Source organism: Pyrgilauda ruficollis, unplaced genomic scaffold (assembly GCF_017590135.1).
Source record: "Pyrgilauda ruficollis isolate IOZ18807 unplaced genomic scaffold, ASM1759013v1 scaffold68, whole genome shotgun sequence".
In the NCBI taxonomy this organism is placed as follows: Eukaryota; Metazoa; Chordata; class Aves; order Passeriformes; family Passeridae; genus Pyrgilauda; species Pyrgilauda ruficollis.
In genome coordinates, this window is record NW_024528599.1 from 1,692,161 (window position 1) to 1,719,399 (window position 27,239).

The 27,239-nt window shown below is 37.4% G+C and overlaps 1 protein-coding gene across 5 annotated transcripts in view; it reads right to left on the reverse strand.

Annotated features, from left to right (window-relative positions):
• ZNF407 (zinc finger protein 407) overlaps positions 1-27,239 on the reverse strand; it is a 333,732-nt gene that overhangs the window by 94,425 nt on the left and 212,068 nt on the right. For all 5 annotated transcript variants that reach the window (XM_041484804.1, XM_041484806.1, XM_041484807.1 and 2 more), the window contains one exon: positions 3,955-4,133. In XM_041484804.1, the coding sequence (XP_041340738.1) occupies positions 3,955-4,133 (179 nt within the window). The remainder of the gene's footprint in view (positions 1-3,954; positions 4,134-27,239) is intronic.

A 27,239-nucleotide genomic window follows, 5' to 3' on the forward strand; every position in this document is an offset into this window, starting at 1 on the left:
ACAATTCAGTCATCTATTGCATTCTTTTTCCAATTGTAATGATACACATTCAGATTTGCAAGAATGTACATAAACAGCTTCCACTAGAACCAAATTTCTATCACTTAAACATCACCTGCAGGATTCCTGAGCTTGCTCATAAGCCCATTTCTGTTCTTAGAACAGCTAAAAGATCTATCAGATCTTAAAATGGTTTTAAAAAGAAAATAAATTAATTTTAATTCTCACAACAGCTAAAAGATCTATCAGTATCTTAAAATGGTTTTAAAAAGAAAATAAATTAATTTTATGAATAATGGCTAATAGTCTCTGGATTCCTGGCTTTTTTCCCAACAAAATTTCAATTTTAACACAGACCTTGAAAAAATGGGTCAGAGAATATCGAGAAATAGGTACCAAGCTCCTACAGAACAACACACAGACATTTTAAAAAACAGATTTGATGATTCATATAAAAATTAAGGTTAAATGCATAAACTGGTATTTGAAGTGTAGCCTAGAAAATTCAATTCACAATTTTATGTGCACTGAATATATCTTTGTTGGCTTGTGTGCATTAAAGCCCTGTTGCTCAAATGTAGTAAATTTTAAAAGTTAAAGACAAAGTATAATCCAGACTGTTGCTGTTTTAAAATATCTAAGATTCATAAGGAATATGGTTCTATTGTTAAATAATTCCCTCTATGACAGAGGGAACCTATAGCAAAAAGAGGAAAGAAAATCCGAAGACCTGGTTTGCTGGCATTTCTATATATCAATTTAGAACAGAAGTGCTATCACTTTGCAATTACAGTATCATCCTCACAAATGTAAAAGCCAGCTTCTTTTGCCTTCCATCTTCCAAGGCCTATCCCTTCGAAATGCAGCTTCCTCAAGCTCCTTACTAACACTGACCCTATAAAACAGCTGCCCAAAAAGCTAACAAGAAACTAATATAAGAGCATTATATTATTGTAGCAGGGCATCTCACTGCCCACAAGAGCTTATCTGTTGCTTGTTAACCAGCCAGACAACTCAAACAGGACAAGCTGCCTTACAGTGAGTTATTTTGGCACAATGGGTTTAACACCTCCCAACTGCCAATAAACATCTTAGTAATGGAAGTGAGATCTGGAAAGATAAGCCAGATTTCTGACAGACAGATATCCACTTTAAAACTGTAAGAGCAACACCAAACTTTCCCATGGTTTCAGTGATAAGTTAGATTTGACTCCTAATCAATACTATTTCTTTTCCTAGCTCTAATATAGGTACCTTGATATTGTGCATTTTTATGTTATGCTGTAATCTGCTAGTAGTTCTTTTTAGTTTTATACTGTGTAGTCAGTGGTTCTGATTAAGATCTTTCATCTGCTATCTCTTGCCTGTTTAATAAATAATCATTTTATAAACAGATCTGACTTGCTGTCATTAGAACTCGCAGGCCACGATGATTCCGTGATCTTAAACTGTTGCCAAAATCTGAGGCTAAGGCTTGTCTGAAGCTTCCACTCTTCCCGCAACAATTATAAAGAACATTAAATCTAAATCAGAAATCCAACTGTCAATCTTAATTTCACAGACAAGAAACAGACTTGACTTTTACTCCCAGTCACATCCTAAAGGTACCCCACAGCTCCACTCTTGATGAGGTGTGGTGAAGAAATTTCTGCCTGTCCTGCAAAGTGGCTGGAGTTGGTGTCTGTCTCTTTGCCAGTGAAGATACTTATTCTATCTGCTCAAAGAAGCAGAAGGCCAGCTTTCCTGTTACAAAGCAATATTAGAACATAAAAGACAGACAAATATGTTTAAGTTTAAAAAAAAAATCAATCTTGTATGACACTTTCATACTCCTATCATCCTAAGGGGTTCTATGTCGTGTTGTAGATTCTCTGTGGGTGCAGCCAATGACCAATAAGTCATCAGTAACTGTGAACCAGACACAGAACAAATCTTATTTTTATAAGGGATGTTAGCCAGGGCACAGGGGTTGTCCTTCATTCCTCTAAAAACCTTCTCTAAAAACTTTAACTCTCAGATGTCCAGCAGTCAGAAATGGATTGAAAAGAAGAAAATGAACTTCCCTTAATTTAAATGTGGTATGAATACACAATTATCACCCAGGTTTCTCTTTAATAGTGTTTCTTTTTGAAAGGAAAATACAGTACCATCCTTTTTGCAATGGAATTATGCAAACAATGTTTCAAGACTTTTGTTGCATACCAGTCCTAGGTGAGCCTGACAATAATTAGGTGACAATCTGTTCTTGCTAGTCCTAATATATTTGCACAGTACTCTGTTTAGTGCAAGGGGATTTCCACAGTATAAGAGTGAATGCATAGAAAAGAAATATCATTAGGATACGACACACTGATGACTGTTTTCCTGTGTTACCAAGACAAGCAAGCTGAACAGTTTTAACCACAGCATGCTGCAATTAACAATTGATTTATCCAGATATAGTCTTGAACTAATAATGGGAAAATGTACATAAAATGTTTGTAATTTTGGAATGTTACTGATTCTATCACTGTTAGAGCTGTCTGTTATATCTATCTGCCTATTGAAAGCATTTGATTTTTTCATATTAAGTGGGATTATTGTAGTAAAAATCCAACAGTGTCTGGATTTAAGCTCTGAGTTGAATATTCATTTGCTTTAGTGAGAACTATGGTGAAATGTGATCAGTTTTCTGACCTATTTTGAAATTGGTATTCTGCCAACTGGCATTTTGTTTGCACATCCAGATATTATCCACCATATGCTGACATGACATGATGATTGGTTCCAAAATGAAGTGGAATACTTGGCAAATAGAAATATATGGTACAAATAATACACTGCCTCTAGTCAGGAAAGCAAGCAGTCATTTTGAGAAGACTGAGAGGTTTTAAAATAACTACAGTGTACATACAGCATGAAGCTGCATGAAAACTGTCCAGGTTTTGCTTTTTTTACAGCTATAAAGGTATCAAAAACTAGGATATTAATTCCTTACACAAGATTCAAATCTGACACAGGAGTACTAATAGTAGTAATTCAATGGAAGATTAATTTGCATCTCAGGGAGACTCTGGCCCACATAGCTTCTTCCTCCTCTGGATTCCCCAACTCTTTCTTCTCACCATCTGTTCTTTTTTCCCACTGCTCTGACTTGTCTTTCCACTCAGTGATGTCTAAGTTATCTGCCTCTCTTGCATTAAGATCACATTTCATTCAAGCTCTACACTAATTTTGTATTATTTCTCCTAACCTCCTACCATTGAACTCATTATTTTTTCTCCTAACTTGATGCTTCCATTAATCCTCTGCCTTCCACTCTGAACTGTAGTATCTATTAAAAAAAAAAAAAAACCCCAAAAGCAAAAAAAAACCAAAAAAACATGTTCCTAAACAGAAAACACCCCATCTTTTTTCTTTTAATTCCTGTTTCCAAAGCAATGTTTTTCTTCTGCATTCCTCAAGTGACTTCCATGTGTGTGCTCTCCAACACAAAGCCTGAAAAGATACATCTAAGTTGTTGGTTGAGCTCTGATGTTTTATCTTTTAATGAGGAACAGTCTACTTTTTTGCAATGAAATCTAAGAATTTTTAAAGCAGTGCATTAATTTGCCACTGTATTTCATATGGAATTTTGTTTTTCTGTTCTTGGGGGAATAGCATAGGCAGGGGGACCTAATAAAAACATTAAAAAACATTTCTCTTCCCTAAAAGTTCAGTGAGATTTCAAAATGAGGCATCTAAATAGCATGCAATTCTGATGTTTATTGAACTGCAAGATTTGTTTATGTAACATGAATAGATTTCAGTGCTTTATGCATTATCTTTAACCCTGGAAAACTTGAAGAGGATGAATCCCATTTCAAAACCATGCTCTTCTTCAGAATAAATTATATCTTCTTGTTTTGTTATTACAAACATTTAAGCACGTGCATTTAGAAAAGAATTTGCAAGCAAAGGGAGGAAGGACCTTACCAGCATGCAAGTATGCCAGATCAGGATTTTCAATGTCTGGGTGTAGCTCTTTCAAGTGGTTCCGAAACTCCACAGGGATATTTGTTCCATAGTCACACCTAGGACAGTTATACATTTTTACTCCTTCATGCTTTCCCGTATGCAAGATGTGTTTACGGATATTTTCTGCACAGTTAGACCTAAACAGCAATAAAAAAAAAAAAAAAGAAAAACAATATTTATTTTGTAGCAGTGGTTCAAATAAAACCTAGTGTTATAACAGAAAATCAGTAGTGATCACTCATTTTTCATTATCTGTAGATCTTTTGCATCCTCTTAGGTTTTGCATAAACGTTGTCCTTTGCATGAAGGCTCCCAAAGCTGTTTCAGGTTAACTGAACATTACATCTGAACCAGAATGATTGATTTGTCACATTTACAGAATGTCTATTTTTGTCATGGTAGTCAGTGATGGACAGAAATTAAGCAAAAGTCTTTACTTAGCAAAACTGAAATACACAAATGCCTATAATATTCCCCATTGGAGCTCACATGAACCTTTCCTACACAGTTCCTAAATTCAACAGGGGTTGCTGTGTATGATTTTTGCAAATATGTTCCACCAGCTTTCATCTCGCTAAGTGAACTGTTCCTAGGAAAGAGAATTGAGTTGCTCAAGTTTACATATTTTTGAAAATATACACGGATTCTGGTTTACATCTTAAACATAGCTTTTGTGAAAATAGTGGAGTTTTCATGCATAAAAGTCAGATTACATATACAATTAATTGAACACATTTCAAAGCAATATTTATAATCACATTTCTGAAGAAAAAAGAAAATATTTCATATTTCCCTTATTCACACAGAGATCCATATGGCAGTAATTTTTAATTTCTAGTCTTTAAAATTTTCCAGTCTCATTACAAAATTATTTTGCATTAGAATTTCCTACTTATTCAATCTTAGTCATTAATCCTACATAAAATACACTGCTGCTCCATTTATTTCAATCAGAAATAGTCAGTATCTTAATTTTTGACTCAAAAGAACAGAACTGTCCATTGCTTTGGTGTTTGTTTATTGTTTGGACTTTCTTACAATCATATACTATTATTATTGCCAAAGTAAGAACAGCAATCCAACCTAACTGAAAAAAAAAGTACAAACACTCATGTAAACTACAGAAATGCATAATACTTCAGAAATACTCAAGTAAGACAACTGCAGCATTTTGGGCAACTGGTTATGTACTCATCACTGATTGAAATTCTACAGTAACAGGCACCTAAAAAAGGACCTCCAAAATAAACTGGAAGTAGCAGCTTGAAGTTCTGCTGGAATGCTTGTCTCTCCCTTGGAAATGGACATAGTAAAGTTGGTATCTGCCTTATGGTGCTGCCAAAGCTCACCCTCTGTCATGTCCATCTGCTATATACTGGTATCATGATCAGATGCCTGAGAATGTCAGAGAAGACACTTATCACTGAAAAATATAGAAAATATTGGTCCTCAGCATCTTTCAGGATTCAGCCCTAAAAAAGTTACAGTGCTCATAAATGTTGTTAAAATGAAATATGTATTTTACAAAAAAAGAAAAAAAAAGGTAGTGTATACTGCAATGAAAGCAGGAGACAACCTGGTAACCTTCTGTCATGGGTTATACTTTAAAGGGCAGTAGATTAAAGCAGAGCGTACGAATCTGAAATAAAATATCTGTGTTCTTTTAGCTCAGCTCTCATTCTATGCTAAGGAAATATATAAAACTTTTTACTTTGAAATATTTCTGTGAAATATACAAAGGATCTGTGGAGACCTATGTAAGAGTTGTGAAGAAAAACTCAGCCTGTTCAAGCCATAAAAGGCCAGTTCTACCTCTTGATTTGGAAATTGCTCCAGCCACTTTAAAGAGAGCAATCCTGAAGCCTCATTTATTCAGTCATCAGTAAAAATCTGTTGCTAAACACACCAACATACAGACATAAAAAATTTAAACCCATATTTTTCCATGTGACAAGGCCAGGAAGGCTTAAACAGAAATGAGGAATGTGAGATCACAAGGCATTACAAATGGCCCCTCATATTATGTTGCAAAGCAGCAATTGCCATCATAAGGTAAACCAACGGGTAAATCCAAGCACTTTTGAAGCCAAGTGATACCTTTAAATATGACAGGACAAAAGTGTACTGCATATAAAATGTTTTTTTAATTATTCAGTGTGCTTTGAATGCGTTTTATTAGGAGTCTTCTCCCACGTACGGTACAAGTATGTTATCATATGTCTGACACAAAACACCCCCACCAACACAAAGTGTGTGCAGTTACATCACTTTATATTGCATGAGTAAACACAGAGAAGTCTGTGATTTTAAACAGCACTGTATTTCCATTAAAGCTATCTCATGACAAGAATATAACTAAAACATTGTAATGTTGCAATAGTGATGATAGTTAAGCTTTTGACAGGCCTTCTATTATAAGATTCACTTCCAGGTGTTAATAGACCTTAAAATACAGATTTCCTTTGTTCTGAAATTTGGAAAACAGAGCCTGGGGCAATAAAAATTGTTTGAGGAAAGTCTTTCTCGTTTTTGAATTCCAGTCTGAATTACAGCCACAAACAAATAAATGCAGGTTTTAGGAGACTAGCCTGTGTTTCAGTAAAGCTACAGTAGAGGTTTCTAAGTTAAATTACTATTACCATTGCTTCATGTAAGCATGCTTTCATCCTTATGATCCATTTTTAAAATCAAACCTATATATTTCTGTCAATTTGTCCATGCTCTTAAGTAACAGGAAGAGAACTCGTTAGAGAGACTTAATCAGTCTAAAGCTACAGTCAATGAGTTTACATTTAATTCTGATGTAGAGAAACACAATAAAAAGTTTTCTTTTTATTTCATGTCTTGCAGTACGTCTTCTTATTTGATTAAAAGACTTGATGCAAACCCCACAAAAACCCTATTAAAGGGAAGAGGGAGGCCTGTATTGATTTTTCAGTGTCTTGCCAGTGCTATACACAGTGAAAGAGGAGATGGAACATGTTGCTAAGGTATGTTGCTGATGAACAGGAAATATGAGGGGCTTTTCATGCATACTTCCCATGCAAAAGACCTCTATGACCTCCTCCATGAAAGACTGATATATTGGGAAGGGCAGAGGCCTACTTTCCACATCCAGGAGAGCTCCCATATTTCTGTAAAGGATAACACTTCAAAATAAGGGAGACAGATGGTAAAATTCTCCTGAGAAATGTAGCTACTGCTTAAGATGAACAGAAAACCTCTTCTGGAAAAAGACAAAAAAGGGCATTTGTCTCTAATGTTCATCACACAGCAATGAGAGCCCATTGCTGTTCTAGCTGCACATTCCATGCTGCCATTGCAAGTCCATTCCTACCAACCAGGTACCTTTTTCTGCCCTCAAGAAATTAAAGGTTGCTGCATATCCCAGAATCATAAACTGGAAATTACTTGTCAATTTTAAAATGGTACTTAAGTCACAGAATCACAGCATGCTTAAGGTTCAAAGGGACATCTCAAGATTGTCTGGTCCATCCCTGCTGCTCAGGAAGGATGACCCACGGCCAGTTGCCCAGGAACATTTTTAGGCAGCTTCTGAATATCTCCAAAGATATCTCCCACCCTACCTGGGCTGCCTGTGCCAGTGCTTAGTCACCCTAACAATGGTGACAGTGTTTCCTGATGTTCAGAGGAAACCTCCTATCTTCCTGTTTGTACTAACTGACTCTTGTTCTGTCTCTGGGCAACACTGTAAAGGAGCTTGGATTCCTCTTCTTTAGAGCTTCCCTTCAGACATGTGTGCGTACTGATGACATCCCCTGAGTCTCTTCTCCACGCTGAACAGTCCCAGCTCTCTGTCTCTCCATATTTGGGATGGTCCAATTACAAACAATTTTTTCAAGTTTTCAGTGGTCATTGAGCTTGCACAGGCATCACCCTATGACAAGGAAGCCCAATGCCCCATTCCACAGCCATCTGCACCCTTGCCTCTTAGCACCACTGATCCACTGTGTTGGGAGAGTGAAACAGTGAAAGGTTAAGAGTCGTATTAAATGGCCAGACATTTTGTCAACACGACAATCTGTTGCCTCTGCTCACTCTACCTTCCTTCTCCTATCCTTATATATATATATATATCTTCAGTTCTTTTATTAAAAAAAACCACCAAAACAATGAAAAACCATCACCATGTCACCATGGCATTGTCCTAAGAGCAAGAAACAGAGTGGGAAAATCATGCTTCTGGTGGATGTGACAGAAGTCCTCATAACTGCCCTCCTTCTTAACCCAAAAAGTATAGTAGTCCCTCTAGCTCCTAAAAGATAGTATAAGTGCCTAGTAATGAAGACATAAGTGAAGAAATAAAGACATTATCTCAGTTGCACTGGCAAGCTGTAATGTGCAAAAGACTGAATTCCTCAGCAAAACTAGGCCTACCCCACTGCAACGAGCAGCACTGCTCAGGGCTCAGGGATGGCAGAGCAGAGACATGCACTTTGCAGCTGGCAGGGATGGGAGTTCAAAGTCAGCAGCAGGGAAACATGCGTGGAATAGGAATGTTTCTATATTTTTAAGGGTTTTCTACACAAGAATACATTAGCATTGTACTGAACAGCTAAATGAAATATTGCAGGAAGTAATCAATTTTTTTTTCCATATTTACTAATAAGAAACTGAAATTAGAACACTCTTCCATTATGCAGCGCCTGACATTTCCAGAAAGATACTTACTGCAAGACATGGAAATGGAAGGTTTCAGAGGTGCAAATGAGGCAAAATGTTAATTATCTAGTCCACTAAGTTTTAAAAATTTTAGCACTTTGTAGGACTCTTATTTGCACAAAATAAACCTTTTTCAAAAGGTCTTCTCCAGAACATTAGGTATAAACATCCTTTCTGCAGAGAAATGAATGTAATGTAAAGGACTTACAGCAGCTCCATTGACATCACTACTTACAACATAAAAACAAACACAGTGATACAACCAACTGATGGAAAATATTTCTATTTTTCCCGTTTGTTAGTATGAATCAAGTTCCTTCATATGCAGACAGCATTCACTCAGACAGCATTCTAAAGGTCTTCTGCACCCTTTATACCCTGCTATGTAACATGCAAGTACAGAGAAATTGCAGCATTTTGATTGAAAAATAGCAAAGTCTCCAGATACTTTCTTCCAGAAATAAAAGCAATTATGATGAAAGCAAATTTCTCAATGAAGCAATATGCACTATTGTAGATTCTTAACCTCAGTTATTCACCAAACATTTGCAGATATTTCTTTCACAGAAAATGCTGTCTAACTTGGAAAACTTTAAATCAAAATTGCAATGCTGTAATTACACTAGAAAAGGAGAGCCATAGATTTTTAGAAATGTAAAGTCATATTTAGCTTGACCTCATTGATAGCACAGTTCATAAACATCTGCCCAGTGATTCTTTTCTCAAACCAGAACCCTTTTGATACTAAAACATGGTTTTTGATGGAGAGCAATAGGGAGTCCTTTGAAATTATAGGCAAATTACTCTTCAGCTGATCACTCTCCCTTTTACAAACTGTCTTATTTCTTATCTCCCTGCATTCAGCTAACAGTGCTGCATGTCCAACACACCTTGCTTGGCTGTAGAATCTCCTGATTCCTGGACCTCCATGGAAGAGCTACAGAGACTGGGTTCCTCTCAACTCACTCTGAGGAATCATCAGGTTCTCCCTACATTCTTTCCAGTTGCTTTAAGCTTTGAATACGTTCACATTTCACACCAGTGCTGCATAGATGGATGCCATGACTTTCGCCATGTTTAGCATTCTCCAGTTGCAGCCAATTCTGGGAATTCCTGGATACTTCTTGCAGCACCAAGAGCTCCTGCACACTCAGTTAAATGAAGTGACCTTTCAGGTTGTTTTCAGCATTACTGCTTTCCAAAATACAACCCTTCTAGCCTGTTTTTCTTTCTTGCTGTCATTAAACTGTATGGAAAATAGCATTCAGTATGGTGGTGGTAAAAAACCTAATGGGCAATATTTTCTTGACAGGAAAGAAACAAATACCTCAATCTGTGGTAATTACATTATACAAAGAGCTTATTCAATCAAAACCTCCACAATGACAGTCACTCTGCCCAACTTCTACTTAGCAAAAGCCCAAACCAACCAACCAACCAACCAAAAATCCTTCCCTGCATATTCAAGATTTAGCTACATTTCTGGTTTTAAAATAAAATAAAACTGATTGTCAGTTAGTGCAAACTAGCTGCATAATAATACATAATCTGCACATACCACTGGCAATCCAGACTGCAAGTTTAAAAGCTAAAGCTCACCTCTTCAGTGCTACAAGTCAATACAATATTGCACAAGAAATAATAAAAACCCAGCAAAATATCATAGCTAAAAATGTGGTAATGTGTTGAACCATTATAAAACTACAATAATTACTAGATATTAACACACACATTTATGTATATATGTACAAGAAATGTAATACATTTTCTCATCCTTTTCACTACTAACATGTATCTGGGTTTCTTTTTCCTTGCTCTTCGTCCTTAAAAACAAAAGTTCTACCTTTTATTTAAGTTTTAAGTGAGTGGGGATACAATCACATGGATACAAGTTCTACCTTTTATTTATGCTCTGCAACCAACTTCAATTCTCAAGAGACTTATGATACTACTGCTGGAATTAGCAGCACACAGCTCCTTCTGCGGGAGCTCAGGAGATTCAACTCCAATGTAGCGGTGCCAGCTCAGCTCTGCCTGTGTCACTGCTGCCAAACACCTCCCTGTGCTGTTCCTAAAGACCTCTGGTGGGCAGAGGCAATGACCTGCTGGGGACAAGCAATGCCTTTGCCACCACAGCCGCTTCTGCAGTGAGTGTTTGCTCACAGCATTTCAACTCTACCCAGAAAAGGTGACTGAAATAAACACCCACAGTGCCATAAAAACGCATGCCCAACATCCTGGTGGCCACATGTGTTGCCATGTTTTCATGTACTGCCATGTACTGCCACTCAGAAAATACAAAGCAGCCCATAAAAGAGAGTACACTACATTTACATGCTTTAATGAGATTTTATAACACAGTCAGTTTCACAAAGAAAATAATAAAAATGTATTTGGGATTTATTCTGATAGTGTTATACCAACACCCAGAGATAATAATCGTAATGTTTTCTGCTTTTCTACATTTTTAGCTTTGCATTTTTTTCTGTAATGATCTATTTGTTATGACATACAGTATGTGTGACAGATGTCCAATGCTGGCTGCTAAAAAGTAGCAGAGCCCTGTAGGGAAGCAGCAAAAACTTGTGCGTCAGCACAGAAAATGATGGAAGATTGATAATTACTGCTTGTATCTGAGCTCCATTCAGCAGACTAGCATGTCCAAATTGTAATTTGGCTACGGATCCACCATTCTATTTACAATGTATTGGAATGAAAATTCCCAGTTTCAAGTAATTGATCATTACGATAGCCAAAGTAAGTGCTTTTAAAAGCAAATTCAGGGTAATTGGAAATTCTGAGGGGAAATAAGAAGAGATGTACTCTAGTCTTGTTTACCTCTGAGGAATCTGTAAAGCCATTTACAACCCTGCACAGTGAACAAAAACTGAAGTGTAGACCCAGTGCTGGCATCTAGATCCACTCGTGAATTTTCAGAGTATTTTTGTAAAAAACCAGCAAACAACAGACTCCACAATTTAAAGAAAACATGATTTTTTCCAGGAGAAAGCCCATCTGTGACTCCAAGGAACTATGGCATCCTGTCTTAAATGCTTCCATTAATTCTATTTTAAGGAAGGAAGGAAGGGGCTTTTAGACAGAAACCTGCAAATTATGTCCAAACTGCTAGACTTGGAAGGAACGTGTGGAAAGGGTACAGAAAGTCATGGAAGTGTGCCTCAGCTCTGCATGTGTGCTTTGGTCCTTGCTGTCCCCATAGGTGCTGTGCAGAGCTGGGCTGCTCAGCTTGTGAGTCTGCCCCAGCAGCTCTTCTGAGAGGGTCTCAGTGTCTCCTTTTACTGACTAGAGAAGAAAAAAAGGAAAACAAACAAAGGGGAAAAATAGAACCAAACCAAAACCAAAACAACAACAACCAAACAATTTTGCATAGGACTGATCTGCTTCTGAAAACTCTGTAACGTTTGCTAGCACTCCTGGCTTCCACTTTGCTGCGGGCAGAGTGGTCTCTGTGACGGCCCAGCTCAAGGGCCTGTGTGCCTGCGGCGTGAGGGATGCAGGGGTCTGCGGTGCACAGCGCACTGCTGCACCGTGTCAGCCAAGGTTTAAGTGGCAGAAATAGCAGGTGGAGTTCATCTATTTCACAGTAACTGAGAATAATCACTCCATTGTTCCTGAGCTTTCTCCCTCCCCCTTTCCTTTCTTCTTAGAGCAGATGGCATAAAAGAGAGGTTGGTCTGAGAAACAGCATCTCTGCAGTGGTGAGAGGATGGAGACTGGGCTTTAGGTATCACAGGCCCTCATTTAACAGGGCACTTACGCATTTTTGTGGCTTAAGTACAAGCAGCCCCCGTTGACTTCAAAAGAATGACTCACAAGGTTACATTTATGTACATGATCAAATACCTTGCTGAAATGAGGCCATGGAAAACATCCATTTTTTAAAAAAGCTGGGATGAATTTAATTGAAGACACGAATTTCCTTTCAACATCAATTTTTTTCCCTATTGTACTTCTTTTAATGACCACATAAAGTAACTGAACAATTCTGTGGAGTCTGTTTGTATATCCACAGGAACACACAAAGTATTTTCACAGATACAGAAGTGTAGATGGAGCCTAGGAAAGGGTGTGGAATCTAGCGGCTGCACAAGATGAAACTGGACTCCTGATGTTGCTGGAGTCAGAAATGATAGCACCAGACCCTAAAGGCTGCCTGTCAATCTCAGATGCAGATGGTACTTCATCCAACTGGCCTTAGTGTCAGTTCCTTCAGCCATTTTAGTGACAACATGGTTCCCTAGAGGACAGATCCTGTTGCTTTGCAGCCTGGATTCATACCCAGGGCACTGTGGTCTGTACAATCTCTGCTCAAAGTAGGTTTTTTTAATGCTAATACAGTGCCTCTTCTTGCCCTATCCCAGCCCCAACCCCCCATGCAAAAAGAGATGGTCATTTTCTTCCTCATTTCAAATGTTCCAATTTATCAAAGGAATCAGCAATAATTGTCTGAAAGATTCACTTTTGTTATGCATGCCAAAACTATATATAAAATCCCTGCTAATAAAATTTGCAGACAACACGGTAATTGGCAGCATGATTAATAAGGATGACACTGCCATCATACAGAGCAGTCGCAGAAGCCAGGCGTGTTCAATCACAACCTGTACACACACAATTGCATGTTAGCTTTCCCACCTTTGCACAGTGCACGCAAGTAACTTGGACAATGCTGTGAAAAGCTGTGACACTGAAAATTATTTAGGGATTAGTGGACCATCAGTTTAATGTGAACTTCTAGTGTGATGCTGTAAGCAGAAAGGCCCCATGCTATATTTAGCTGTATAAGCAAGGAAGTAGCAGGCAAATGTAAGGATGCAGTGTTATCTTTGTGACACCGGAGAAACTAATTCCAGAATATCTACTTCCTGTATTTCTGCTTACATTTAAAAAAGGGAACAAACAGCCACAAAGTGATTATAAATAGAAACAGAAGTTAAGTGGGGTAAAAAAAAACTCTAAAACACTCAATAAAACCCCTTTCTGTTTTGTTTATTACACTTGAGCTTGGCCCCTGAGCTTTAACATGGAATAAAGGTGTGATTAAGGGACAACCTAACCTGGAGAAAACCTATACAAAACCAAAAGCAATGACTACAAGTTACAGTCAAATTCAACTGAGAAACAAAACACAACTTCTTCAGCAACTAATCTTTCACAGAAGCTGTGGTTCTGCAACTTTGGTTCCGCGACTTTGGTTTTGCAACTCTGCCTGTTTTCAGATCAAACCTGAATATGTTCCTAGATCAGTCAGAAGTAGGAGGTTCAGTACAGAGCAAACTGGGAAAAAAAGCACCTATGCAGTTTGTTTTCTGTAGAAGGTCAGACTGGCTGAGCTTAAGGCTTTTTCTGGGTTCAAAGTCTCCGAGAAGTACAATTTAAGTCTGAAAAATGTCATTGAGAGGTCAGCCATTTATTGTGCTTCCATGATGTCATGGAAATTTGTTCAGTCTGCAAATTAAAATATATTCTTCCTGGCTGTCAATACTGCAAAACCATCTTAGATTCTGAAAGTCAAATTTGGGTGTTTAATTGGAAGCATGATTGATTATCTAATCTAAAATGTGTGTTGAAAGCATATATCAGAGAAACATCATTCTCTTTAGATTATGTCCTCATAATGCCATTTTCTGCACAAATGTAAGTAAATGCAGCATTTGGCTCTGTACTTTGAGCTTACTTCACAGACATCATTCACTCCAGGAGAACTGGTTTTAAGAATAAGGAGCCAACAAAACGTGATTTTTGTTCCTACAAGAGTGCATTTGCCTATAAGGACGCCCTGCAGCTCAAAAAGAAACTGCAGTTCAATTTTCATGTAGCGGGACTTTCACTGGAGACCTACACATCAAAATTAATTGCTGTGTACTTAACCAAAAGATACTGAAATGGAATGAAAGCACTGAACTATGTATTTGACTCACCTAGCATACCTATATGTAAAGTACAATGTATAAGATAATTTCTACTGCACTTCTACTTCAGGCTATTTAAAGTTGCAGATAAACTGTCTTGTAAAAGTATTAGATTAAAATTGGACCACCCAGAATAGACACATTTTGACTGTGCTTTCAACAATACTCAATTATGTCTAACAGACATAACATGATTTTAACTAGATGAGAAGTCAGGGCAACACTCCAGATCTATTGATTGAGAAGAACAGCAACTGCCTGAATGGTATTACTTCAAAAACCTGACCCAAGAAGAAAAAAATTCAAACGCCAGGGCAAAAGCCTTCTGGATACCAATTAAATTCTGTCACATTGAGGAATTGTTTACAGACCAATACCAAACAAATTATCCTATGATCATGTATGCAAAGGCTCTGTCTTAAAGAAAAAGCCCATCACCATATAAAATTAACCCTACCATATTACATGAAAATAAATTTCTTTCATTATCACAGATAATGTTATGGATTTGTCTTTTTTCCCACAGAGGGTTAACATGAAAAGAGGGAAGAATGGTAAAATATGAAACTTTCTCTTTGGTTTCACCTTTCACACCCTGGTATCATACAACAGCAGAAACTAATGAACTTGCTCATCTTCGAAAGCCCTTTTGCATGCTTCTTCCTTCACCCTTAACTCTGATCCTTGCAGGTCTTCCCTTATGTGTGTGCCAATTTTACTGGTACAATATGAGCACTTTTATTAGTTGTGTTCTGATGATTTCTACTGAGAGATACTTAAAGCTTATACAAGTCAAAAACTATTTTATCACTTCTGAAGAAAACTAATAGTGCAGAGCCACTGAATGATAAGAGAGACCACTGAATTTATTTAATAATGCATGTCCATTTCACAAAAATGGCCTGTGTAATCCTTTTAAAAATAATAACCTGTTCATTTCAGACCTTGCACAATGCTTCTCTTTGTCCCTTGTAAGTCTCTCAAATGTCTTATTTTAAAGGAATATATAGTACTCCCGGAAGACATTTTCCCATTTCTATTCTCTTCAACTCCTGTGAGCCCTTGTTCTGTGTGATAAGGCAATCTCCTTCGGGATCTGAGCTGTGTAGTTTCGCACCACGAGTGACAAGGACTCAACTTGAATAACTGCTGTGCGCAGGTTGTAATTATGTCAGCTGGAGTGTTGAACAAGGGGACTGATTAATGTGAGCCCCAGCCCAGGCACAGTCCCTATCAAAACCTTCGTGCAGGCCAGCAGTGGGGATGGGTTAAAGCAGAAAGACAAAACATGCTGTATCGTCCATGATAGATGAATTGCTCCAACAGTCTTCAGGCAGATGTTCCAGGACAGTATAATATACAATTACTCTGCCTTATCACCTTCCCAGGGACAATAAAGCTTCCTCCTTCTATAGCTCATGTGAGTGAAGGCAAAATTAGTTTTACTTTTACAACACTGACTCACTTATCATGTTGCCTTGATTGTGCTTTTACAGCTAAAGAAAACATATATTGCACTCTTAAACTAAAAACAAACAAACAAACAAACAGAACCCACCAAAAAACCTCTGCACTCCTCATCCTTTATATAAAACCAAACTATTCCTTTGAATCTATTTTGCATCATAGTAACACAGTCCTTAAAGGCTAATTCAGAATGTGATTCTAGGGAACATAACTAACTTTAGAACAACTGGACCTAGTCACAAGCTTAATGTTATATGCACATACATGAAAGGACCTTAATCATTCAAGTCAGAATGCACAGATAGTAAAAAATACACAGGTTTGGTGCAAAAAAATGCCTATGTGAATAACATGCCCTTAGTGACTATTTCAACCAAGCACTCATCCTAAAAATGCTACAGCTCTCTTGTAAAACATTTCTTTGAGAAGTCACGAATCCACATGTATCCTTAAAGGCCACAAGAGTTTACTCTACAACTATTATAAACAATCCATGTATTTTTCAGAAGTAAATATAAATTAAGTAAATAATAGAAATTTAGGTGAAAAAATCTATCTGTATTTGTTTCTTTTTTGTTATCAGATGTATACAGTTTCAGTTTTTTTGCTGCAGAGATGGAAGTAGTCTCTATGTTTCAGTGCTGTTTCCACGAGTGTGCAGAATAGCAGCTTACTAACATGAGGTGAATAGCAAGAGAAGAATACAGCTCATAATATCCTGAAATCCTTCCTTTCTAAGCACTGGATGGGTATAGATAAAGAAACTGTGCTTTAAAGAAGAGAGTCTAAATAGTTCGTTCCACTTGTATTCCAAGATGCATTCCTTTCAGTACTACCCTTTCTTCAGCTATAAAACAATGACACGATCTCCAAAAAGAAAACACAAAAATGCACCCAGAAATGCATTTAGTGAAACATTTATTTGAAGGTAAGGTTTAAAAACAAAAACAGGCTAAACCAGCCAAGGATGATTCTATTGGCACTTAAGACTGCACACATGTTTGAAAAAAATCTATTTATATGCATTTAATTTTCATGAAAGGTACTGGACTACTAGTCCATAAGGGAAAGATAAGATTTTCTAAGGAGTCTATAGGAATTAGGCACTGATACTGCACTTCACCTTGAGGGCAGGGTCTCAGCTGCTATACCTTCTTTCAGGTTTCAGTCATTAAACAGTATCACAGTCGTGGCAACAATAACATTTCACCACAACAGTACAGGCCTTCCTGTATTCCTCTGGTGAAATGTAATCCCGTGTTTATGAATCAAAAAGTAGCTCCAAGAAAGCTGGCACATTCTCACTGCACAGCATGTTGACCAGAGAGGAAAGCACAACAGGATAATGATACGCCAATTGCTGTATGGAGAAACAACGAAGAAAATGGTCTTGGCCTCAGAAAAACTATAATCTAAGTATTGAGAAGGATATGATAAGCAGACAATAGGCAAAAAGAGTAGTGATAGGTTTGGGAGACAGGGTTTCAGTAACAGAGGGTAGAAAGCTTTTGGTTTAGGTGCACTGTTGGGCATGGCAGTATGAGATGGCAATCTAGTCTGTCCTTCAAAACCATTCAAATTAACAATGCAATTAGTGGACATAATAAAGAGTTAATGTAGGTCTCAACATTTGCATAAATTATGTATCTACTGTTTCTAAAGAAAGATGTAGGTCACCAATGGGAAATATCAGAAGCTCTAATTTGGAAATCTCTAATTTGGAAAAGGAAACAATGTTGCCCTTAAATTTCCACTATTCTAGGTAGCAAAACTCCAAAGTTTAGGGCCGCCTTTTCTTGAGGAAGGCTGCTGAGTTCTGTCCTCTGTCCCAGTAAAGTATATCAGCTGGCACAAAATATTGCACATCAACCCTTTCTTCTTGAAACTTTGCCATTAGACAGCAAGGAACTGCCAGGAGCCAAAAGCAGATCTAATCCCTGCTTTCAGAAGCACTCTTCTGTTCAGTTATGTTCCCCATATAATTTTCTTAGAAAATCCAAACAACAGGCTTCTAAACACTTTGTCCTGTGCCCTTTCAGCTGAAAATCCTAAACAATAACTCAAATGAGGCTGCAGACAGCAGTTCATTATGAACTAAATGAATCCTGACTTGTCTAATATTCAGGCCTCTAACACATACCCAAAAATACAGGAAGTGGGGCCTGTTTGCCTAAAAAATGTACCAGAAGTCTTGAGGCAGACATAGCCATTTCCCCAGGACAAAGACTTGTGAACATGCCTCAGTGATTTCACTCAGTTGTGCAAGAACTTGCAAACTCAAGTGGAGAGAGAACTGAAAAACAGAAACTCCAAAAGGAGTACATGCTTCTGGATTTAGATGCCTTTTCACAAGATTTAGGAGATCAGATCCTCTCTGAAAATCAAGTGAAAAATAGAAATAACTGGATTCTCAATCCCACAACTTACTTGCCTAGTTGAATTTTTTTACTGTTCAGGATACACCTTGTGGAAGGTGCTGCCAGTTCCCTGGCTTTCCATTTCTCTCCTTCCTAAGAAACAAGTACCATCATGACAGGCGAGAATTGTCACTTCACTGAGGACATGGAAGGAAGGTGAATAACACCAGTGGAGCCAGGATTTTATCTACTGGCTTTGTTTTTGTTTTATATTATCGACCCTGTGACAGTACACACTTTCCAGCCAGTGAGAGCTGACTCCCAGCTGAGCTAGGGAACAGAGATGCTTATGGAGAGGGGTTTAGTTATAATCCTTTCTGTTACAGTACTCCTGCCATGCTACTGGTGAACTGAAACTAAAAAAGGGCACTTCAGAGCAGGAAAAGAAAATAAAGATTCTCCTGATGTTATGTTGTAGACTTCTAAGAGAAAAGACATCCAAACAAAAGAGAAAGTCAGGAACAGAAAAGAACTCAACAAACAAATATTTGCCTTTTAGAATCAAGTTCTGCAATGCAGTGTATACCAACAGAGCTACCATCACCCAATACTGTATTCTCATCTCTCACCTCTTGCACCACCACCAGGAAACACAAAGCTATTCCCAAAAGCTGCACTCACTGGCCTTGTTTGCCTGACTTGATGTCCCTGCATTTATTTAAAACAGACTGGATAGCAGACACCTGCTTTGCCCTCACAAGGGCTCACATTTAGGACTTTCCTCTCTGGTCTGGCACAAAGGAACAAATCCAATACAAATTCCTTTATCTTTGAAACGTTTCTTTTACTTGAAAGTTTCACTGCTCTTCAACATGACTATATTTCAGCATGCAAAAATCAATCAGCTAAATACCATATGACTGTGCTATAATTTATTAGTGCTGATCAAAATCTTAAAGACTAGTAATTAAAATTCAAATTAAAATGTGATGAAAGTCACATTTAGTCACGTAAATGAAGAGGCTGAATTTCAAATAGGAACAGAGCCACTGGACACCATGAGTTTCGTGGATGCTCAGTATCACTAATAACATGTAAAAAGAACCTACCAGTGCTTCAAACTTTGCTTCTTTTTCCTGAAGTAAATACATCTATATCGATCTATGAATATGTCAGTCTGTCAGTGAATGACTTATAGAAAAAGTGCCAAAAAAAGCACTTGTGGAACAATCTCTCCACAGTGGGAAGCTTCTTCCTATTCAGTAAGAAATGTCACTGATCTGAATCGCCTGGATATAAATCTTTTCCAAATGATCCTTTTTTCTAAAGAAAAGCACAGATTTTGGGGGTCTCCTCCTTATCCTTTGAAAAATACCTTTTAAATTTTACCTTTAAAAAGGACCTATCCTGATGACTTGCAACAAACAAGTTAATTTGGGACTGAATACTTTGACATATGAGCATTGTAGCAACTGAAGCATGATTTCCTATGCATTCATGCCCTGTTAAGTAAATCTCCCAATGCATCAATGCAGCAAACAACAGCTCCCCAAGATGTTCCTTCAGGATACCCCCATCTAAGAAAAAACAGTTGTTCTGGGTAGTGAGGCTGGATTGTAAGAGAGAAGGATGCATGACAGCTGAATGTTGCCTGACTGGTCCTCTGTGATTTTTTTTCACTCCTCTCCTCATCCACCTCTTTCAGGAAACATGAACTTAATTTATCTCAGCAGCTACTACAGGGTGTCAGTTTTCACTGAAACTGGCCAATAGCTTAAAAAGTTATTAAAGAAACGAGTGAAAGATGGATGGATGGGCTGGCATAAGTCTCACAATAAGTTAGGGACAGAAGGCCAAAAAAGAATCTTTGTCAACTGATTAAAAAAACCCTGCTTTTCCAAACTAAAGATACATCTTTTTTCCTGAAACCAAAACAAATTACTAATGGCTTTTTATATGTTAAAATACCCATATAAGAGATCTCCAAAAATTTGCTAATGGAAATGGTTCTCTGTATTTTAAAAAGAGCTTTTTATGTCACAAAATTATGTCTGAAACACCATATTTTTCTAAGGAAATATCATCAAGACTTAAGAATTTATTTTAGTAGTTAAACAACTTCAAAATGGTTCTAAGTATTGCTCGCCCTGTAGATTGTGCATGCAAAATTTCAACAGAAATGTTTTAAAGAAGCTCAGTTTGAGAAGGCTTTCCACATGGGATTTGCAGCTGAACAAATGATGTCCCATGCTACAGTTGTTAGAGAGAATCCATAATCATCTTGAACGGGGATTAAAGGAGCATGCACGGAAGTTACAAACAAGAAACTACAAATACTATATTTTAAGGGGTATTAGCAATATCACAATGAACCACAGGATGATGTTCAGGTAGTTTATGATATCAGCAGAACCACTAGCTGTGTTTACAGGATTATAACACAAATAATTTTAGAGTATTATGAAATGAAGAGTTTGTGGGATTTAAATGACAACATCACTAAATATATATAAAAAAAAAAAAGATAGCAATGCTGAAGAACACCAGGAGAAGTATCCCTTTAATGTATTAACTAAAAATGTGGATTTATGGGTATAGATCTATATTCTAGGAATGACAGTGAGCTGGGTGGTTTGCTTAAGTGGAACGAAAAAGAAACCTAGGGAAAAAACCCATGCACTTACAGAAGGAGGTGGGAAAACATCAAGGAATGTCTCCACCCCAATCCTCTAACCCATGGGGGAGGGAGAAAGGAGAACACTGTTGCATTAGCTTGTTCCATTGCATTAGGCACACTAAGCCTCAGCATATCTAACTTGCTGAGGAGATGATGAGGTGCGCTGTACCAACCTCATCTTTTCTCTGAAGACACAAAGTAAGAAGTAGCTTTGACCCAATGCATCCAAAAACGCAGAGCAAACTTTTGTTCATATATATTTTCTTTCCTTAATTCCTTTTCCACTATTAAAAGAGGACACTTTAAAACACATTAAAAAAAAAAAAAAGATAACACCAGATCAGTACTCCATCACTTGCAATAACAAAACTGAGTGCTTTATATGCTGTTTATTCCCTAAGAAGTCTCAGCTATATGTATGGCTATTATTCAGATCTAAACATGCCTAGCAAAACCACAAAGATCATCCCAACCAGGGACAAAATAGCGGTAATAAGCAACTTAACAAGTCACAACAGGACAACAGGCTCCTCTCCAGATTGTCTTTTTGTAAGTAAAGTCTCAAGGGAAATAGGGATCCCTGATCCATGACTTATGAGAATAAAGTAGAGTATCATACAACAGAGACTGCAAAATGGTTTTAGGGATGGTGAGCTGTTGTATACCAAATGGCCTGTCTTCCTTATGCCACATTATCCCGTGGAGAATGCAACACCTTTTCCCGGCTGCTCAGAAAGGAGAAAAGGCAACAATGCAAACCTTGAGACAAGCTCTCCCCTGGCCAACACTAAGCAGCAACTTTGAACCCACAGGTTCAAAGAAACATCTTCAGAACTCTGAGCTCCCAAATCTCGAATGGCTCTCTCTCCAAAGCAAAAAGCTGAGGTTCTCAGAGATGAGCTTTCAGCCCATAGGGGTAACCCACACATTGGGAAGAGTGTGGCCAGGAGCACCAGACTTCCAAACGCCAGGTGCTGATGCTGCTCCAGAGCCTCAGTCCCACCATACATATGGTGGTGCCCGGCAGACACTCTCCAGCCACGCTGCAGAGGTGCCAGCCTGGTGCGTCGAGCTCACGCTTCCACTCTGCAGGTGGGGAACCTGTGGTGGTCACAGAGGCTCTAGTACCTGAGTTCCAAAAGTGCCCCAACATAACTCCCCAGGAGAATTTGGGCAGAAGCTGGTACACAGACAAGGGCAACTCTGCTGGAATGCGCAAGGAATTTTATTCAGCTTTAATAAATCAGGAATTTCTAACAATGCCAAATTTATCTGGAAAATTGCTCACCATTTCTAATGCATTAAAAGTATCTAAGTAGCAAGCTTTTCTCAAACACAAAAGCTCTTTCCTTTCCCTATTTTACTTGCTATTCAGCAATTCTTTTCTTTATCTCATTTGCATCAGACTTTAAACAGAAAAAGCCTTTCCCTTTCTTCCCCTTGCACTGGAGTATACCTCTTTCTGGGACTTCAGAACAGAATTTGCTTTCTGTGACTTCCCCAGATTTAATCTGTTTTGTATGTGACATGTGAAGGAGGAAGAGGGAAAGTTGTCACAAAGACAGCATTAACGCAGGAACTTGTTTTACAGGGTAGCAGCCATGCAGCCTGGAGAATAAACCCCACACAACACAACAGGCTCGTGTCTATCAATTTCATCTTGGAGACCTATAGTGCTACCAAAGTAATTTCAGGTTGCTAGCTACCTGCCACATAGTTAGATGGTAGCTATCAGCAGTAGTAATAATAACAATAATAATAATAACAACAACAACAACAACAACAACAACAACAACAACAACAACAACAATAATAATAATAATAATAATAATAATAATAATTCCTTGTAGATTTCATCACCCTCAAAGATGGCTTTGGCCCTTTTATAATTACTGGATTGGGGATTAAGGAATGCCAAAAGAAACAAACAAATTAATTATTTTATTCTCTGCTGACAGGCAAGAGCAAAGAAAACATATATGGTTGTTTTAATCTTTTTTAAAATATGTTTTACACAAAAGGCTCACATTAATTAAGCCATGATGCCAATGATTATTTTTAGATCAAACCATTCTAACAAATGGAAGTTTATTTGTAGACATAAAAAAATCTCCATTGTACTTTTTTATCAGAAGCACTGTAAGAATAGGAAATTACAGGTCTTTTTGCTACTACAAGCTATATTAAGACCATAGCATTGCTGTTCATCTTGAGGTTATTACTAAAATGTTATTTACTATCAAAATACAACATATTTAGGATTGTTTTAATTTGAATAATATGCTGGTGTTTCAGATTGATAATCATGAATTAAGTATATCTTAAATATAAATATGCATGTATTTATGATAACATATTTATGCTCTTTGAGAAAGAGGAATAGATGAGACAGTGATGACTACATATGACAGCAAAAAAAGAAGTGTGAGGACAGAGAAGATAAAATACAATAAAAGAATACATTAGTTACATTAATCTGCATAAAGTGGTCTTATTCATATTTCCTAGACACCAAATACTTCAAAGTTTTGGGTTAAGTGTCTTGGACACTGATTCAGAAAAACCAGCATCAGTTCAGCAGGGAAGGGGCTGCCTCAGAAACATTTAGGGACAAAGCCCAAATTGAACAGTAAGGGAAAGACAGTGACTACTGAAAGAAATCAGGAGAGTGACCATGTTTTTTCAGAACTTAAAGTGTGAACAAATTACAAAGTGCTGGCCTACAATCAAGACAGTCTGTAACAAAGAGATGTTGAAACCAGATATTAATTTTTACATTGATATCAAAATGGCTTCAAGTCTCAGTAACATTAAACTCAGCAGACTCCTTTGAGTAATTTAGCACAGCATTTAGGCTTAAATAGATCCCTTAAAAGTTGTCCTTCAAAGGACTCAACCTAAAATGAGACTAGAATAGTATTATCAGTGTTTGCAATTGCACCACAACTTGGGCAGATCCTTAAAGTCCCAAGTTCAGTGTTAGCATGAGAATCACAGACCCATTGAGTTAAAAAGGCATATTTTAATTCCTCTTTCTTAGAGTGGCAATAGGGGGGAAAAACAACCCCTAAGAACAAACAAGTAAAAAAAAAAAAAAAAAAAAAAAAAGGAAAAAACCCAAAACAACAAAAGAGGTACCAAGGCTCATGGAATTATTGATGAACTTCTTTAACAAGTATTAGACATTAAAATCAGTAAACGTCCATACTACCCTTCTACCAAGTAGAGTACATTTACTACACTTTTAATTACAAATGTGGAGGACCTCACAAAATGATGACAGTATTTCATGCTGTGCCAAGGTCTCTTAACATGGCAACTTCCCAGTGGACCTCAGTCACCGAGTCAGCGCATGGCAGTGCACACGTGTGTGCTGGGACACCTACCTCCTCCTAAGAACCAATCGTGCTCCCTTGCACACACACGTTCTCTTAAGCACTCCATGCAGTGACATTGGACAGGGACAGCTTTGAGAGAGGGAGCCCATGTTCTTTTATATGCTGTCACCAAGGATTGCCCAAAACTGCAGAGACACAATTTCTCAGTCAGTGCAGACAGTAGACACATCCCAGCAAGGGTCATGTCGTTACCTGCGTGCTCTGCGGTTCCGAGTGTTAGGAATTACGTCTGCTTAAGCTGGTGAGCCTGAGAGCTGCTCTGCATTGGCTACTGCAACACTGCATATTTTCATTCTGAGTTCACCACATAAACTATATGCTAAAACTTAAGTGAATATAAGAGGTTTTATTAAGCCACAGAAACATTACAAAAGGTAATTATGCTGACCATTGTTTTGTATGCCATGTATTCGCTGGAATAATTAAAATGTTTTTGCAACTATATCTAAATTCTATTTCAGATTATTTTTCTTTTCAAGACTTAAATGCTACAACATATTTTATTCCAGATTATTAGAAATATTTCCAAATATTTTACCTTAATGTTTATTAAAAACTAAGGAGGGAATAATATTCTGAGTTTTTATCTGGGAACTGTGCCCATGCACTGACAGAATGTCTCTCTAAACTTCTATCTTCATTTGTTTATAAGTCTCCTAGCACAAGGCACTGGATATCCTCAACTCTTGCTGCTGAACACAACAGAAGCTGAAGTACTTCCCAAAGGCCCTGTTTGCTGTATTACATACATGCTTTATTTTCCTTAACAACTTTGTATTTGTACAAAGTGTATGCACCATATTTTTTCCAATTCTGCATTTGTGTGTGTGTATATATATATATATATATATGTATAAAAAAGTGTTCTCCCATAGTGCAATGCTGATTGCCACCTGGAATCCTCATCAGCCTATACAGCTGTATTACCTAGTTATTTCCTACACTGGCATATTAAATTTCACTGGTAACAAAGCGCATGTTGATATTAATGTTTTAATGATAAATATACTGTTTTCATCATTTTATGTAAAATTTGCCTTAACAGCCTTTCAGTTTTGCTGTGAATTAGTATGTATTGTTACCTCATCAGTAAAGTAGTCCCTAGTTATCTTTGATGTAACAAGGGAATAGTGCACAGCTGATGCAATCATACCTAAAATTATTGAGTTCACCAAAACAGAGAGAAAACACTTACTTTGCACATTCTTATGACTTAGGTGCAAATCCCGGAGTGTATAATAAACTGGTCTTTACAACCTATGAACAGATACTGTAAGTCAGACAGAAATAGGAACTCCCTAGGGATGCTGTCTAAAAAAAGAAAAGTAGCCCCTGTGGAGTAACTCCTCCTAAGTCATGCTGCTGCTGCTGCTGAAAATATGCAATGAATCCGTCTGCAGTTGGAATTCAGATGCCATAATACCTTACAGAATGTTGTCTAATTATTTTATTATGCATAATAAATGTAAAATATTTATTTTAGCTTATATAATTATATTAAAAATGTATGCTATTTATTCTCAGTATTGTAAGACATCCTTCACAAGTCGTATACTTTATAGAAAGGAATGCGTGCTGTATTGCTGGTCTGGCTGTTTGTTTTATCCAACTTCTGTACCTTTTTATCTATGGCTAAGGAATACCCCTGCATATTGCCTTCCATTCCCTCACCACCATGGTTCTGTGCAAAATGAACCATACAGTGGAATCCCGGAGAAGTGAAAATTATTTTCTTTAATCACAGCAGAGGGATGGCCTGAAGCATATTAACATAATATCAGCCCCACACTCCTGTGGTCAAAGTCGTAGCAATACTCCTTCTGCATCATGAAACTATGCCAGTGCTTCTCCTGAGCACTGTAATCCAACAAATCTGATCATGTGAGAAAAGCAGAGTTCTGCCTTTTGCATGCTCCCCCCATGTAATTCAGATCCATTTCACTGAAACATCCCTCTCACACACCACGAACATAAATTGCCTGAGAAGTTGTAGTAGTTATATAGAAAGTCAGAACAAATTTAAAGTTAAATTTAAAACCATACCTATGAATAAATGAGATTTCCCTTTCTTAGTCACATGCAAAAAACCAGTTTAGTTCTGAAAATGCTGTATATCTGCAACTTTCATTGACAACATCAGACTTAGGGCAATTTTTCACTACCACAATCAGGTTAAATTCAGGTACCTAACTATGCTGCAGGTTTAGAAAGTCTGTCCACAGACTATACAGCCAACAGATTTAGAAATCTGTGTCACAGACGCTGTTTGAATTCAGGATGTTATACAGCTCTTCAGCGTTTACTGTGCCCACTACCAAATGCAAACAGTATTGTTGTCAGTGTTACTCCAGGACGCTGTCATCTGAAAAGTTCAGCCACATAACACATCTTTTTTAAATGACTAGGAAATATAAAATAAGCATTGCATAAGTAATGGTAGTGCAGGGCCCTGTGAGACCAATTCTGTATTATAAAATTAGGTTGAACATTAATTAAGGGTGAATGAATATTTTTGTATGACAAAGCACATTGACTTAAGAATGGAGAGACATGCTGTGTGATTTGAAAAAGTAAATGCAAAGGAAAATCATGCATATTTTTATCTAAATAGGGAAAACCTAAATTGAAAACCCAAATGTGAAAAATATGTAATCAAAAATACAAGTAAATGTGTTTATGAATATTATACTTTGCTTCCTTCTAAAGGATTTTTAAAACTATACCGAAA